At 39.2% G+C, this 18,068-nt stretch overlaps 1 protein-coding gene across 1 annotated transcript; it reads left to right on the plus strand.

Annotated features, from left to right (window-relative positions):
* The first annotated feature begins 7,286 nt into the window (after positions 1-7,286).
* On the plus strand, positions 7,287-17,389 carry LOC126284753 (selenoprotein S-like). Its single transcript, XM_049983898.1, has 6 exons — positions 7,287-7,457; positions 7,640-7,783; positions 7,932-8,038; positions 10,072-10,222; positions 11,737-11,825; positions 17,229-17,389. Exons 1-5 carry the CDS (start codon positions 7,385-7,387, stop codon positions 11,817-11,819), a joined length of 558 nt encoding a protein of 185 aa, XP_049839855.1. The 5' UTR covers positions 7,287-7,384; the 3' UTR covers positions 11,820-11,825; positions 17,229-17,389.
* Positions 17,390-18,068: the final 679 nt, after the last annotated feature.

The raw sequence follows: 18,068 nt of genomic DNA on the forward strand, positions 1-18,068 counted from the left end.
CTAACCTAAGGACATCATACACAACCAAGCCCGAGGCAGGATTCGAACCTGCGACCGTAGCGGTCGCGCCGTTCCAAACTGAAGCGCCTAGAACCGCTCGGCCACATAGGCCGACTTATCATCAAATAAAGAAGTGATAGAGGCAGTCTAAGAGCATTTTGCAGAGTTTGACATAACCTCTTTATCCGATGCGATGAAACAGTTGGAGGATCACTGGACCTAGTGTATATCCCTCAAAGGAGACAATGTCGAGAAGCAAAGTGAGTTGTTTAGGAAATAAATATTTTTTTCTTGCTTTTTTTGCCGGACTTATCAAATAACCCTCGTACATCAAAGGACTGTTTAATGATGGGACGTATTGAGCAAAATTTGTAAACGAGTAATAAATATAATTAACAATGATATAGGACATCTGTTATAACTGAATGTGTTGTACATGGCATCGACTTTAACTTTTTATGTCATGGGATGTAAATATAAGATGCAGCACTCGCACTTTATTGTTTCTGTGTTTTGCTCGTACTATTTCTCAACATTTTTGGTCAGGTTATTAATTCGTTTAACCCAGTAAGATTAGCATCTTCAGGCCCTCTCTTACATCTAATCAGGATTTCACACAGAGACGGTTTTTTACATAATAGTTACGTAAGAAATAACAATAATTTTTGTGAGAAATAGTAATAAAATGATTTGAGTGTCCGTAGACACAATATGAATAAACAACACTAGATTAGATTAGATTTGATTAGATTAATACTTGCTCCATAGATCATGAATACGACACTTCGTAATGATGTGGAACGTGTCAGGTTAATGGAAGATGTCTGTAAAGATATATTACACAAAATATTGCATGACACTACTGTTTAAGTTAGTTTTTTTCCCTCCCTTAATTTATATCGAAAAATTCAGCCAATGAGTAGAAGGAGTTGTCATCTAGAAATTCTTTTAATTTATTTTTAAATGGTGGTTGACTATCTGTCAGGCTTTTGATGCTGTTTGGTAGGTGACCAAAGACTTTTGTGGCAGCATAATTTACCTCTTTCTGCGCCAAAGTCAGATTTAACCCTGCATAGTGAAGATCATCCTTTCTCCTGGTGTTATAGCTATGCACACTGCTATTACTTTTGAACTGGGTTGGATTATTAACAACAAATTTCATAAGTGAATATATATACTGTGAGGTTACTGTGAGGATCCCTAGATTCTTAAATAGATGTCTGCAGGATGACCATGGGTGGGCTCCAGCAATTATTCTGATTACATGTTTTTGAGCAATGAATACTTTTCTACTCAACGATGAATTACCCCAGTATATGATACCATACGAAAGCAGTGAATGAAAGTAGGCATAGTAAGCTAATTTACTGACATTCTTATCACCAAAATTTGCAATAACCCTAACAGCGTACGTAGCTGAACTCAGACGTTTCAGCAGACCATCAATGTGTTGCTTCCAGGTTAACCTCTCATCAATGGACACACCTAAAAATTTTGAAAATTCTACCTTAGCTACAGACTTCTGTTCAAAGTCTATATTTATTACTGGAGTTGTGCCATTTACTGTACAGAACTATACATACTGTGTTTTATCAAAATTTAAAGAGAGTCCGTTTGCTGAGAACTGCTTAATAATTTTGTGAAAAACATCATTTACAATTACATCACTTAGTTCTTGTTTTTTGGATGTTATTACTATACTTGTATCATCAGCAAAAAGAACTACCTTTGCATCTTCATCAATACGGAATGGTAAGTCATTAATGTATATTAAGAACAGTAAAGGACCTAAGACCGAACCCTGTGGGATCCCGTACTTAATAGCCCCCCAGTTTGAGGAATCAGCTGTTGTTTTAACATTACATGAACCACTTATTTCAACTTTCTGCATTCTTCCAGTTAAGTATGAATTAAACCATTTGTGCACTGCCCCCCTCGAACCATAATGATTTAGCTTATCTAAAAGAATTCCAGGATTTACGCAATCTAAGGCCTTTGAAAGATCACAAAAAATACCAATGGGTGATGTCCGGTTATTCAGAGCATTTAATATTTGATCAGTGAAAGAGTATATAGCATTTTCTGTTGAAAAGCCTTTCTGAAAACCAAACTTACATTTTGTTAGTACTTTATTTTTACAAATATGGGTGGCTACTCTTGAACACATTACTTTCTCAAAAATTTTCGATAGAGCTGTCAGAAGAGAGATTGGGCAATAGTTGTTGACATCCGACGTATCCCCCTTTTGATGCAATAGTTTTACAATGGCATATTTCAGTCTATCGGAGAAAACACCCTGCTCCAATGAGCTACACTCCTGGAAATTGAAATAAGAACACCGTGAATTCATTGTCCCAGGAAGGGGAAACTTTATTGACACATTCCTGGGGTCAGATACATCACATGATCACACTGATAGAACCACAGGCACATAGACACAGGCAACAGAGCATGCACAATGTCGACACTAGTACAGTGTACATCCACCTTTCGCCGCAATGCAGGCTGCTATTCTCCCATGGAGACGATCGTAGAGATGCTGGATGTAGTCCTGTGGAACGGCTTGCCATGCCATTTCCACCTGGCGCCTCAGTTGGACCAGCGTTCGTGCTGGACGTGCAGACCGCGTGAGACGACACTTCATCCAGTCCCAAACATGCTCAATGAGGGACAGATGCGGAGATCTTGCTGGCCAGGGTAGTTGACTTACACCTTCTAGAGCACGTTGGGTGGCACAGGATACATGCGGACGTGCATTGTCCTGTTGGAACAGCAAGTTCCCTTGCCGGTCTAGGAATGGTAGAACGATGGGTTCGATGACGGTTTGGATGTACCGTGCACTATTCAGTGTCCCCTCGACGATCACCAGAGGTGTACGGCCAGTGTAGGAGATCGCTCCTCACACCATGATGCCGGGTGTTGGCCCTGTGTGCCTCGGTCGTATGCAGTCCTGATTGTGGCGCTCACCTGCACGGCGCCAAACACGCATACGACCATCATTGGCACCAAGGCAGAAGCGACTCTCATCGCTGAAAACGACACGTCTTCATTCGTCCCTCCATTCACGCCTGTCGCGACACCACTGGAGGCGGGCTGCACGATGTTGGGGCGTGAGCGGAAGACGGCCTAACGGTGTGCGGGACCGTAGCCCAGCTTCTTGGAGACGGTTGCGAATGGTCCTCGCAGATACCCCAGGAGCAACAGTGTCCCTAATTTGCTGGGAAGTGGCGGTGCGGTCCCCTACGGCACTGCGTAGGTTCCTACGGTCTTGGCGTGCATCCGTGCGTCGCTGCGGTCCGGTTCCAGGTCGACGGGCACGTGCACCTTCCGCTGACTACTGGCGACAACATCGATGTACTGTGGAGACCTCACGCCCCACGTGTTGAGCAATTCAGTGGTACGTCCACCCGGCCTCCCGCATGCCAATTATACGCCCTCGCTCAAAGTCCGTCAACTGCACATACGGTTCACGTCCACGCTGTCGCGGCATGCTACCAGTGTTAAAGAGTGCAATGGAGCTCCGTATGCCACGGCAAACTGGCTGACACTGACGGCGGCGGTGTACAAATGCTGCGCAGCTAGCGCCATTCGACGGCCAACACCGCGGTTCCTGGTGTGTCCGCTGTGCCGTGCGTGTGATCATTGCTTGTACAGCCCTCTCGCAGTGTCCGGAGCAAGTATGGTGGGTCTGACACACCGGTGTCAATGCGTTCTTTTTTCCATTTCCACGAGTGTATTACATACGTGGCTGAGAATCCTACTTATCTGTGGGGAACAAGCTTTAAGTATCTGTCTGGAAATGCCATCAATTCCGCAAGAGCTTTTACTTTTCAGTGAGTTTATTACTTTACTGATTTCAGAGCGGGAGGTTGGTGGAAATACAGTTGTTACAAACTCCACAGGTATGGCCTCTTCTATTAGAAGCCTTGCCTCTTCTAGTGAAGATCTAGATCCTATTTTCTCCACAACATTTAAAAAATAATTATTGAAAATATTTCCAATTTCTGATTGTTTGTTAGTACACTTGTCATTCAGTTTTATGGCACTAAAGTCTTCCTGTGCTCTTGGTTGCCCTGTTTCCCTTTCAATAAGGGACTTTCACTGACTAAGAACTAATCAATTTAATACTGGCAGTACTTGTACTAGTACTGCTGTGAGTCATAATGATAATATTAATACACTGAAGCGACAAAGAAACTAACATAAACATGCATATCCAAATGCAGAGATGTGTAAACAGGTAGAATACTGCGCTGCGGTCGGCAACGCCTATGTGAGACAAGTGTCTGGCTCAGTTGTTAGATCGGTTACTGGTGCTACATGATTTTCCACGAGTGTTCCGTGAGTATCAGGAATTCGGCGAAACATCAAATCTCCGACATCGCTGCGGCCGGAAAAAGTTCCTACAAGAACGGGACCAACGACGACGCAAGAGAATCTTCCAAAGTAACAGAAGTGCAACTGCCGGCTGGAGTGGCCGAGCGGCTCTAGGCGCTTCAGTCTGAAGCCGCGCGACCGCTGCGGTCGCAGGTTCGAATCCTGCCACGGCCGCCTGTATTAGAGGCCGGAGTCGTCAAACTGACACCGTCGTAACCTGTGACGTCAGTAGACCGGCTAGAGTAACCAGCTAGGCCGAGACTGAAGTTTAGATTCCGTCGAATGCAGACGACGTGTCAGACATAAATACGCAAACACTTTCTTTTTTGTAGATTTGGTCCCTATAAATAACACAGTTACCTAGAAAAGCTAATTTCTCGCAGTATTACGCCGACTTTATGTCGGAATTACGCATTTTATTCTCGTTTCCTTGCAACGATGAACTTTTCAATAACTCACATGTGCTTCATAGCAGTATATTATGACGTTTCTTACCCGAGATTTGGAGATACAAGTTCAGCAAACAATTTTGTGAGGTGCCTATTATCATTATTTGCAGACTTGCAATTATTTCAGTCTGTTATTTGAAATGTATTATCATGTTCCTTCCAATATAAATGACAAACTAATATAAAAGTTTCTGACAGCTGCAACATATCTTTCACACCTTTATATATGAGGGTGGCATAATAATAATTTTTAGCGAACGTTTTTTGTGTATTGTTCATTAGTATGTTAGATTCTTTATGTACAATATAGTAGAACTTTTGTTGCAATTGTGTAGGCGAAAGTCGATCACGTAGCACACTTGCACATATACATGTAAAAACACTGCAAACTTCACAGAATTGTATACTTACATTGTGTTATATCTTCGACTGTAGTCACGACTACTTGCTATAATTTTTGCAGAGTCCAGTATAGCATAATTACACTGTAATGTCGGATAAAACAGACCCTGCATGTCAGTACGGGACTGTTCAAGCTGGTGGAGGCTCTTTAATGTTGTGGAGCGTGTGTATTTGGGACCCCTGATACATACAAGTACGTAAACAACTGCTTCCGTTCGCTACCTTATAGCCACAGCCATGCGGTAGACCTTAACGTTGCCACATTTCAGTCCTCCGGCCTCCAATACAGGCGGCCGTGATCCTGCCTCGGGCATGGATGTGTGTGATGTCCTTAGGTTAGTTAGGTTTAAGTAGTTCTAAGTTATAGAGGACCGATGACCTCAGATGTTAAGTCCCATAGTGCTCAGAGCCATTTGAACCATTTTTGAAGTGCAACTCTTCCGCAAATTGCTGCAGATTTCAATGCTGAGCCATCAACAAGTGTCAGTGTGCGAACCATTCAACGAAACATCACCGTTATGGGCTTTGGGAGTCGAAGGCCCACTTGTGTATCTTTGATGACTGCACGACAGAAAGCTTTACGCCTAGCCTGGATCCTTCAACACAGACATAGGACTGTCGATGCATTTGCGACCCCTGATACATATAGAAGCGACTCAGACAGGTGACACGTATGTAAGCATCCTGCATCCATTCATGTCCATTGTGCATTGAGCAATTCCAGTAGAACAATGCGTCTTCCCACACGTCCAGAATTGCTACAGAATGGCTCCAGCAAAACTCTTCTGAATTTAAACACTTACGCTGGCCACTAAACTCCCCAGGCATGGACATAATTGAACATACCTGGGATGCCTTGCAAGGTACTGTTCAGAAGTCATCTCCGCCTTCTCATACTCTTACATATTTATGGACAGTCCTGCAGAATTCATGGTGTCAGTTCCCTCCAGCACTACTTCAGATATTAGTCGAGTCCATGGTAAAGCGTGTTGCGGCACTTTTGCGTGACTCATGGTGGCCCTACACGGTATTAGACAGGTGTACCAGCTTCTTTGGATGTTCAGTGTAATAATAGTGGCAGTAACAATAATAATGGCACATACAAAAAGAATTTGTATTTTTACAAAATAGATATTTTCTGATACAGCTAGTGCTGGGGATGGAAAATTCAAGGAGACTGCACAAGCTAAGAACACTGGTAAATGAGGAAGATCTTGTTGAAAAGAAGGATGTAAAGGGGTAACGAGTGCGTACAGGACAAAGGCAGTCATTATTGTTGCTTCAGTAGACTTGTCATCAACTTTTTTTTTGAGACTGGAGATGTTATTCAGTTCTCTAATATAATGTGGTATGATACTCCATTGTGGGTTTCCTGCTACTGAAAAGGCCAGTTGAACGTCACAGACATATTATACACAGGCGTTCATAACCAGTTACAGGGGCCGTGAGCTTCCCTGAGAATGGTTTTACATTGTAATATTGCTGTAATCAAAAATTGGAAGTATAAGTGTTTCCATGAGTTTTTTTTCAGATCAGAAGGGGAGAGTTAAATTTTTGTATGCCATGGAGATAGCGCTTGTTGCAAATTGCAGTTACGTGCTCAGTCCCGTTTAGATTTTCATCTATTGTTTCTTAGATACTCTTGCTGACGGAGAGAGGTTGAAATGTGTCTCATATATGACCAAGGACGGTGCGGTAGGGAGTCTAGATATTTTTGGCTAATGAGCCTAGAATGACCAACCAGCGCCGCTTGGGATTTAGGTGGGTTGAGATTTAACACTGTATGCTGTTCCCAGTTTGATGTGCACAAAGGTAGAATTAAAATTCTAGTTAGGCTAGCTTTTGTGTTTGAATAGCTTGGTTCTTATAATGTTTTGTGTATGTATGCAAGTAGCCTTAACAGAATAGAATATGTTTGTTAACTCAGTAAGTCGATAAGCGATGAAATTACTGCAATAGTTCACGGACTGTCTATGACACAGCCATTGCGTCTTTCAAATTTCCCTGTCGTGTCACAGTTACCATTTATGCCTACAGATGGCAGTTCAAGCCAGCGGTGTTCATGTCATTTGTTTTTGCATGTGTCAACATCATTTCGTCACAATGTGCATCATCATTTCTGGATAATTCCCCTTGGAAGTTTTCCCTGTTGAAGTATGGAAGGCGCTGTTCATCAGGAAACGTTAGAACAAACAACGCCAACATTTTTGTTATCGTACATATCTGCAGGTTGGTATCCGTTACTAATTTGCGTGTTACGAAAATAATGTTCGTAAATGTCATTCTTAATGTCGCAATTCGCTTGTTTTTATTTGCTTTTGAATACATGCGAAACGTCAGATATTTTACACTATAATGCTGTGTACATTTTCCCACCAATATATTTAAAAGAAATTGATATATGTTATCAGGTGCTGATATTCTTCAGAACTATGGATGGTATATCCTTGGTGCAAGTTTATTGTGCCTGTATGCATGGAGCAAAATCAAACCCCACGTGTATAAATGGTTAAAGGACAGGGAAGACAGGCAGTTTGCTGCTAAGTACCACAAAGGTTAGTTCATTGGGAAGCTCCAACTATATTCCCGGTAATATAAATGCTTCACGAAACTAAACTTTAAGCAAAAGCACAGTCTTCTCCAAACTAATAACTAGTCATCACATCACTCTTTCATGTGAAAGAATTTAAGAATGACTTTCAGATCCAGACCTCATCTATAAGAGACAGGACGCTATCGAGACTGCCCGACGTCGCCTGGAGGAGAAATATGCGGCAGAAGCTGCCAAGGCTGCAGAGAAGAGGAAAGAGGTATGTTTGTAACTAGGATTTCAGCAATTTGTACCAACACTGAAATGTAGCCGTGTAAAGCTGTTGTCGAAATTTATATCCTGTCTGGTTCTAAAGTGAATACTACTATTATTGCAAGTACTATTCCTCAGGGTATTCTGTGAAAGAAAATATTTGAAGTATCGTACACACAATTTCCATGTGTTTGCCTTGATATGATAGCCTGTGATACTGGCATATATCTGTTCTAGAAAACTGTTGTTCTCTGAAATAAATATACACCAACTAATTTATAGTGTAGCCAGAGGGCTAAGATGAAGTGGACAATGTGGTTGTCATTTTGGAAATCAACAAATATTATGTTCTCATAAATACTAGGTAACTCTCTGCACAGTTAAGGTGGTAGTGATACCTGTATTTTGTAGACCTTGAGCTGTACTACAGATCAGACTGTCTCCACATTCAAAATTTCAGGGGAGGGAGGTATTATGATTGTTCTGGTGAAAGTCTTGTAAACTTCAGAAATTTCAGCAGCTATTTAGGCTAACTGAATACATTCCTATTGTATGTCTATTGTTTTGCTCAAAATTTCATTTCCTCAGTTCTACACTGTTGCTCTCTTGGAATAGAGAATTCTAGGATAGAAATGTAGAACTCGTACAGTTCTAAGAGATTAACTCGACCAGTGTTGCTATATTCTGAATTAGTTCATATTACCATTTGTCCACTGGAATATACTGTTAACACTCTGTTGAGAGGTATATTCATTATGCAATTTTACAACTTTTTTTAGGTTCACATGATCTGGATTTTCCTCAGAGAATTGGTATGTCACAGGTGCCAACTTAATGTGCAGAATGCCATTACTGTTGTGTGGATGGCTTTGGAGAAAATTCTCTTGCTTCTTTCACTTCCTCTCTGCTTTTGCCTCTGTGCTGTCACTAATTGTAATCTCCTTGTCCCTTTGCAGAATATTTGCTTTCAATGTTTTTTTACTCATTAACTTTCATCATTTAACTGTCTGCATACATACTCAACAAACCATTGTACAGTGCCTGACAAAGGATACCGTGTGCCACTAACAACCATTCCCCCTTCTGTTCCAGTCACAAATGGATTGAGGGAAAAATGACTATGTATTAGCCTTCTATAAAAGCTCTAATTTCTTATTTTGTGGTCATTATGAAAAATGTATTTTGATGGCAGCAGAATCAGTCTGCAGTTAACTGCAGTTGCTGGTTATCTATATTTTCTCCTTAGTTTTTTGCAAAAGGAATATCATCTCCCCTCCAGGTATTTCCATTTTTGATGTAGCAGCTTGATAATACTTGCATGTTGACTGAACCTACTGATAAAGAATGTAGTAGCAGGTCTTTGAATTGTTTCAATGTGTGTGTGTGTGTGTGTGTGTGTGTGTGTGTGTGTGTGTGTGTGTGTGTGTGTGTGTGTGTGTGAGAGAGAGAGAGAGAGATATCTGTTCTGGTAGGCATCCCAAACCCTTCAGCAGTACTCACGTGAGCTCAGTTGATTTCGCCATGTGTTTGATGGCTGTGCTGTACAGGTACTAGTCTGTCACAAGACCAGCTCCCCAAAATTTCTCAAATGGCAACTAATAATTTGTTCACCATATGATTGTGCGGTTCTTGTCTTTCAAGCTGTATGTGTTATGTTGTTCAGCTCACTTCTTTTACACTTTAATGCTACTGTGTGTCTATTGTTTCCTTTGTTATTAATGTTCTTTATTCACTTTTCCCCACATATTGCCTTTTTTATATAGTTTCTTTCAGAGCCTCTCCTGAAAACTGCTTTAAACACAAGGCATGTGTACTTCTTTGTTTTCCACAACTACTACATTGTCTCAGTGTGCCCCATCTTCCACTCTACGCTCTTATCTGTGTATAAGACTGATATTAAATGCACTCAGTTGTGGGAGATTAATAATTATAAATAAACTTTCCAACAAATCGACTTTGTACATGCAGTTTGTATTCCTTTACTTTCTTGTTGTTTTCTTAACTGTTGTAAATGTTTGATCCTTCTGTAATTTCTTATAGTTAGAAGAGAAAAAAAGACAAGAATGGTTGCGACGACAGGAAGGAACATCGCATCCAGGTCACCGACTAAATGAGAGACCGGATCAAGATTCTCATAATAATAGCACTGATGAAAATGCCAGCAGGAAGAAGCCAGCAGGACTGAGATCAGGTAACTTATTTCATTCAGAGTACTGTAAAGCATTTGGTACACTGGCACGAGTATCATGAACAAAATGAAAAGAAAAAGTTTACAGTGACAATGCCCAAGTCTTCATATTCAAATTCATCTTTTGAAACACGTTTTCTGGAGGTTAAGCTTCCTGTTATGTGAGCTTGATGCTTGCTCTATTGTCTTTCTTCAACTAAATTAACAGAAATGTAAAAAAGATGAACTAGAATAACTTATTTGTATTCCCCATTTTATGAAACAAGAAAACAATGTAATCCTTAGTTTTGCTATCGGATCCCATTATCCTCAAATTGTGATAAAAAAAAAAAAAAAAAAAAAAAAGACAAGTGACCTGACAACAGCAGAAACCATATATTGCTTTGCAAACCTTTCATTCCATCGTGCTCCCTTCACCAGATCACGCGTAATAAATGGAAGCAATTTATTTGTTGCTGTAAGTCCAACTATTTTTCCTCCCCCTCTTCAGTGCTGAACGGGTGATTTGTTTAAGAACTACCAAAACAATGTTTTTTTTTACAGCTGTTATTCTAACATTTATTTTTACCAGAACCCATTGTGAAGACAAGTTGATGTCTTCATAAAGTATAAGAGTCTTTTTTTCTGACAATTTTTAATCTCTTCCCCCTCACTTCACAATTTATATACCCTGTGCTTGAATTAATAACCCATTAAAATGGTGAAATTAATCTGACTGTAATTTTCTTTAACCATTGTATTAAAATAATTTGAATTCTTGATATATCTGCCAGCATTCATTCTCTTGTGCTTCATTATCTCTCAACAAACAAATCCTCTGGCCCGTGCTCCATGAATTTTTAAATATTAGCTACTTGTTTACTGCACAGGAGTTATGCTGTTCTGTAACTGTGCATTTTTTGAGAACTAAATGCCTTGTTGGAAAGTGATACTTTATGTATGTGAGACATGTGATTGGCAACTGGAGGTGAAGAATGGACCCAAGCAGTGGGCGTATGGTATCATTTTGTTAATAACAGCAATTAGTTTCCCTTGTGCCAACTTGTAAGGTATCGGTTACCTTTTGACAGGCTTTCGAAATTGTTTGTGTGTTTCCAAAAAATGTGCCTTCTACAGAGAGGCAGAGTGTCTCATGCAGGAAAGGAGGTCATTGAATGGAAAACTCTTACTCTGCAGAATACTGGAATGCCTTAATAAAGTTACTATTAAATGGCAAGTTTCATGCCCATACTTACTAAAATTGATTGTAATTTTTCAGTAGTTTTAACTGTGTTACATGTCTGGTTTAATTTGATGTAAACTGAAAATCTTAAATAATTTTTTTCTATTCCAGAAACTCGTTTTTGTTCATGCCACAATTTATATAATTTGGTTGTAGAAAGGAAGAGATTAGCACTTGGTGGCTAACTTGTAATGATTGTTACAGTTATATCTCCTACACAAAATAGTTTTTGTAAACTAAGCAAAATAAATATTAGCAAGTAAAACTACATGAATGGCGGGACACAATTTTCCAGATTATAATCCTCTAATGGGCAGTGGATCCAGAGGCTATCGCCCACCAAGACGTTCATGCTGTCCTTCTGGTGGTTGTGGATGAATAGTGGTAAGTTAAGGTATCTTGTCATGATGCCATATATAGTTGCATATGAAGATTAATTTAAACAGTTTCTTGCTCACAGTTGGTGACTGTAAGAACTGACTCCCATAACATTCCGACAGAAATTAAAACTTCTAACTGTGATTAATTTTTAGGCATTTACATAGGAAGTGTGTTTGAAGAAAGTCACTTTTTACACCTTTCTATACTGAGTATAGCTTGTGAGAGCAGTAGAGGTATTTTTGTAGCTTTATTTATTTGGATGGAATATGTTGTTTATTTTATAAGAAACAAGCATATTAACACATGATGAAATAATTATAATACAGGTTTATATGCATCAGATATTTAAACAATAATAATCATTGTAGAGAAAATGCAAGTAAATATCAACATCAAAGTTCTCAAGCCACTTCTGTTGGTTCTACCTATGCAGGGTCCATCTTGCTGCCTTGATTGCAACACTAACTGATATGCCTGAGGGCCTGGTTGGTTGCTTCTTAATCACTTTCTGGAAACTATATACAGGATGCATATGCTCCAGGAAATCCGGGAAAGACGTGGGAAGTTTTTCATCAAGGAAATGCCCAAGAATTCTTTTTTTAGGATTCTGGGAAGTTTTCGTTATTTTACTTTTCAGTTATATTTCTGTAATTTTAACTGGTGATAACTCATGTTTTGTTAAAGTGCTTGACTGCTACAATAAAACATAAACAAGAGATAACACCACAATAAGACTTTAGTAGCAAAGAAAAAGTTCTGTTTATAACAACACAACACAGTGCACATACAAGTGTGTGTTGACAGCAAAATGTGTCAAGGGCTTTATGGTGAAAACTATGCAATTCTTCGTAACAACAAACTGCTTTCAATGAATGTGACATCTCAATTACACTTCGAACAGCTCACGGGAAAATATTGTGAATGTTTAAGAAGCATTTCCTTCAAAGTAAATTTCCTTTTATGCAAGACAAATTATGTTATAAGTGAGGAGTGTGTGATTAATTTCTTAAATTATAGAGTGTATAACTCTTATAAAACTTAATGCTTGGAGGATCAGCCACTTAGAAATGTTTCAGGCACAGAAGACCAACCATTAATGACATCGTTAAAAATTTTACTGGCAGACCCATGTTTTGATGTACCTTAATGGATAACACAGCTAAAAGACCAATCTTCAATGTTAATAATAATGATAAAAAGTTTAACTGGCTTTTTAAAAAAATGGGCAGGGTGAGTTCTTGAGCAATTTGACACATAATCTGCTTTTCTATGGAAAAGTCGAAGTGCTCAATTGAACATGTATTCCGCCAGGTGACCAACAAGATGTTTGGTACATAGAAGTGAAATTTAAAATCATACTGGTCAGAAATATTCTGCTGCTGCAGTTTAAGTTCTGTTCTTAGGATCCTGCCTAACCATACATTCAGAAAAATGACCTCTCTCTCTCTCTCTCTCTCTCTCTCTCTCTCTCTCTCTCTCTCTCTCTCTCTCTCTCTCTCTCTCTCTCTCTCTCTTTTCCTTTCTGGCCAGTATTATATGTGAAAGCTCGACATTTTCTTGATGAAAATGTCATCTAGTAGTTATATTCTGCAAAGCAAGAACACACATTATCCTGCCATATTTTCCGGAATTTGAAGTTTACTGCAAAACTGCTCGGAGTGCTACTACGATCTCTGTTTTTGTATTGTAGCCTTGGAATCACACTTATTATATTTTGCTGTTCTGTGTTCTGAAACTACTGTGCTGTATTTGGTGAATTCATATTTATACTTTCGTAATAACGAAAATATGCAGGTGTGTGGTGCCGTGCATTAGAGGTCTTTCTAAAATGTTTTGTTTTTTGCTGTGAGTACCTGGCAGTTTGACACCAGTGTATAAAGCCTTTACCATTCAAAGTATTGATATGTTTCGTAGCCACGAGCGGAAAGTATATTGTCACTTAACGCGGAAAAAACATACTTTCACCGAGGTATAGTGTATTTTCACATGGAAAAAATGCAGTTTCACCTAGAAAAGGTATATTTTTAACCAGGAAATTCAGGGAAAATCAGTGAAAGGCCTCCCACCCATATGTCCTCCTATGTACTCCGGTATATCACTCCATCGCTAAGACTTTCATAAGTAATACTTCAGTTGCTGCCCGAAGAGCAGCAGCTTCTTCAAACTGAGGCCACTCTGAGCAACTTGTTCAAAAGATTACTGAATCATAGTACCAACAAAAGTGAAGCCTCTGAACTTTTGTTCTGGCAATTAATCAGAGAAAAAAGTGTGGTTAAGCTATGAGACTCCTGGAGAACTGCTGTTAGTACTCCTTCTCTTTCATAATGCAACCACCAACTCAAGATTGAGGTATAAGAACAAAATTAAGAAACTCTTCGTGCCTCATAGTGTAGATGACACTGTTCATTGCTTTGATCTTCTGTGTTGTAGATTATTGTCCTGCAGCTTGTGTGCAGAGTTGTTAATAACAAACTGATGCTTGAATTAATTACTCAAGAATGATTTCCGGAACCATTAGATCATGGGTAATGAGACTTAATGTCATCAGCACGAACCTAGCACAAAAAGATGAAGTGCACAAATTCACGTGATGGGGCAGTACTTTGATGACGTAACTGACATTTAGCCAGTGTGGCTCATGCCTTTACCTGTATCCGAAAGAATGACTTCTGACAGCTTCACATGCATGCATGTATGAACATTTTGTACACTGTATTTAAGTGGGGCATTCTATGTAGAACACATGAAGCATTAAAACCACCATCTTGACACTTCTTCACTTTTATTAATCCAATCTTGAAACACCGTAGACTGATGGGCTACATAATATGAAATACAAAAAAATTCTCAAGTAAATAGGCAGTCCTATATTCATTTTAAATTTACGAGGGTTGAATGAAAAGTATTGCCTCCACCTTCATTAATTGGGTTTGGATGGGAATATTTGAATAAATCAAATGCAGAAATAATCCTTTGAATGTGATCTTTAATTGCCAATATTCAATTTGCACATAATCACCAGCCAATTGGAAACATTTCTGCCAACGATGAACAAGTTTTCTGAAGCTATCATGGAAGAAGTGGACACTCTGTTTCTGCAACCACAGACTCGCAGTTCTCCCAACGTCTTAATCAGAAGCATAATGATTTCCCTGCAGATTGTCTTTCTTTATCGGAAACAGATGGAAGTCAGACAGTGCTAAATGTGGACTGTGTGGAGAATGTCGTAGAATGGTGACATAAACACTATCACCATAAACTGCTTTCTTTCTCTGATGAATCTCCTTTGGGGTGACACCTTCTGCTGTTAAGAATTCAATGACTGCACATTGCTTAAATCTCAGTGACTGACCGTGTGTGCAGGGTTCCATACTTTATACTGTAACAACACAACCGTTCAGTGCTTAAGCTTTCTGCCAACTGGAGCTCAAGAGAAAAGGCTGCAGAACAAGCCATTACCTGCTGCATACCAATGCTGCCAACAGTTGAAGAGTTACAAAGGTGGAGGCATTACTTTTCAGGAAGCACTTACAGAAACTACTATTTGTCTGGCTGAGGGGCTAGTAAACTTAGTTGTTGAGTGGAAACTTGTATATTCTGTCACTCTTCTATATTTGTAAGCTGTAGGCATACTGCAGTGTCTGTCATAGGGTGTGGTATGTTGAACGTTGAGCTACAGGAAGAGTGGAGTAAAAAGAAAAATTCCTTCAACCTCAGGATGTGTAGCATGGTGTCAGTTTTGAGCTGAAACTGTTATTAGTCTAAAAGTTCTGGGTGTGCCTCAGTGGTGTTAGTTTTTCTAAATAACTGGATCAGTCTTGAAAATGCGACTTTATTTCCCTAAGTTGGTCATATTTGTTCCAAGGTTTCAAATTCTTCAAATAAGATACCTCCAATGGAAAGGGTATGACATGTGTAAGTAGTAATACCCGCACAACTAAGATGGCGTTAGATAATTTGCAAAGCACTAGCTGTAACAAAAGTGTTTCTGATAATGTCTTCCTGAATGTTACAGGAGCAGAGTGGTTATGAGGGAAAAACAGTCTTCCATCTGCAAAAAGGCCCTATTTAGCACCCCTGTAGTGCTTTGCAGGCATTCTGAAATTAAAACCAAACTCTGTAATTGTTATCCAGGACTTAATATGATAGTCTTCAAAAGCTTTATAAAGAGTTAAGGTAAAAATGTACCAGATGGGTAAAATATATAGGTCAGTGGCAAACTCAAGTGCAGGCCACATTTATATTGAAATTTGTCACTGACTTTGCCCAATCACAAAGTAGCTTGTTTCATTTGTCTCAAGCAAGGCCTCACATTGTCAAGGCCAGAGGCTATTTTGTGTTGCAACTGTGGGCATACCATAATTGCAAGATACAGATTTCCAATTGAAAATGTTGTCAACCTACATGATGCCTGAATATCACACACAATGCCAAGTTTTTGGAGGGCTGTCCAGGTGATCATGTAGTGAGCATTGAAGAATGTAAAGCATGCGTCAAAGAAAAGATGATGTAGGTGGTATACATAGTAAAGCAGTTTCTGTATTTCGTCCATAGTTGCATCTGGAGAGTTATGCACCTTCTGCACACTTATTGCCGTTAGTTTCCATTAACACCACCGCTTGATGGCTCTGTAATTAAGTGCCAGACTAAAGATACAAAGGTCTGGGATTCATTCTCTGGTTAGTTCTAGCGTTTAATGTCATTTTACACTTTTTTGCCTCTGGCACTGACAATTAATATGAAAATGCTGTGTTCATGTTGAACAGTAAGTCCCCCGGTAACTGACTGGGTAACTCAGTGCAGAGGTCTGAGGAATGCAAGAGATACCATTTCAATTACTACCATTCCCAGTAATGCAGTTTGCTGACAGCTTTACCTTTTAACTTAGTTTCATCTACATTATAACCAATGTACTAAAGTCTACATGTGTCAATAATAATTAAAATAATTTAGCTACTGCTCCAGTTACATTAAGTAAATATGAGGTTTCCGTATTTGATGATTTTTTTATTTTATTTTATTTATTTTTTTTTTTTTTTTTTTGTGTGGGTATTTTGTTTTTGTTCCAGACCTTGATATGTTGTATTTGTTTATGTAGTGTGACATTAGATGAACATTATCTCAAAGTTTAATGTAAGAACTTAAAACCTCACATGGAAGTGACAAATTCAATAAGAACTGTACAGAAGTGACTAGGACTGTAATGCGGTAACACACACAACTTGTTATAGCAAACTTGATGTTGTTTTGGATGTGGTGTTAATTTAGTTAAATTTCACACATTGTCATCATTTATTTCTTTTTGTGTCTTGCCTGTTTTCTATATGCTGTTTCATATCTGTTAGTTGTTATCACTCAGTCAAAAATATATAATTGTGAACATATTTTTCTTTGCATTTGTTCCAGGATGGCACTGAGTGGGAACTGTAGCAAGTGCAACTGAGCTCTTGAAAGCTGTGTGTTGATAATTTGAAAGTCTGTGATAATTTGTGGATGTCTTATTTATCAGCATACTTGTTAATAATAAATGAATGTAAATAAATACTTAAGAAATATGTAACACAGGTCATCTGCTTTTCATTACTACAGTGGAGAATACCACATGGCACCAAGTGAGGTGGCACAGTGGTTAACACACTGGACTCTCATTCAGAAGGATGACAGTTCAAACCCATGTCCCGCTACCCTGCTTTAGGTTTTCCATGATTTCCCTAAATCATTTCAGGCAAATGGCAGGATGGTTCCTTCGAAAGGACACGTCTAATTTCCTTCCTCATCCTCCCCTGATCCAGTGACTCAGATGAGTTCACTGTTTGATTCCCTCCCCCCTAACCAACCAACCAACCAACCAACCAATACCACAGGGCATTTTGCAACTGTGGCAACAGTCAGTGTTCACCTTACATGCTCCCTCTTGCCCTCCACTCCATCCTTAACATACGTTCTGTACCAATGATTCTGTATTGATGTATATAAATTACATTTGAAAGAATATAACAACCAGACAGCTTTTTAAAGTTAATTTATGTGAAAACTCATTGTGGGTTTTCAGCAATCTAAATTTTACATGAGTCATTTTCATATTTGCTGACATTTCATTAACTGAACTTTGAATGCTTTAGCTGTCTTTTACATTGTAGCCAACAACCTTTGCTCCAGTATTACTTACTGTATGTACTTTTACACACATTCATGCACATACTTCTGAAGTGTTGCTAGTGTGTAGAGTAAAATTCCTTAAAATGC

The sequence above is a fragment of the Schistocerca gregaria genome, chromosome 8 (assembly GCF_023897955.1).
Source record: "Schistocerca gregaria isolate iqSchGreg1 chromosome 8, iqSchGreg1.2, whole genome shotgun sequence".
NCBI classification, from domain to species: Eukaryota; Metazoa; Arthropoda; class Insecta; order Orthoptera; family Acrididae; genus Schistocerca; species Schistocerca gregaria.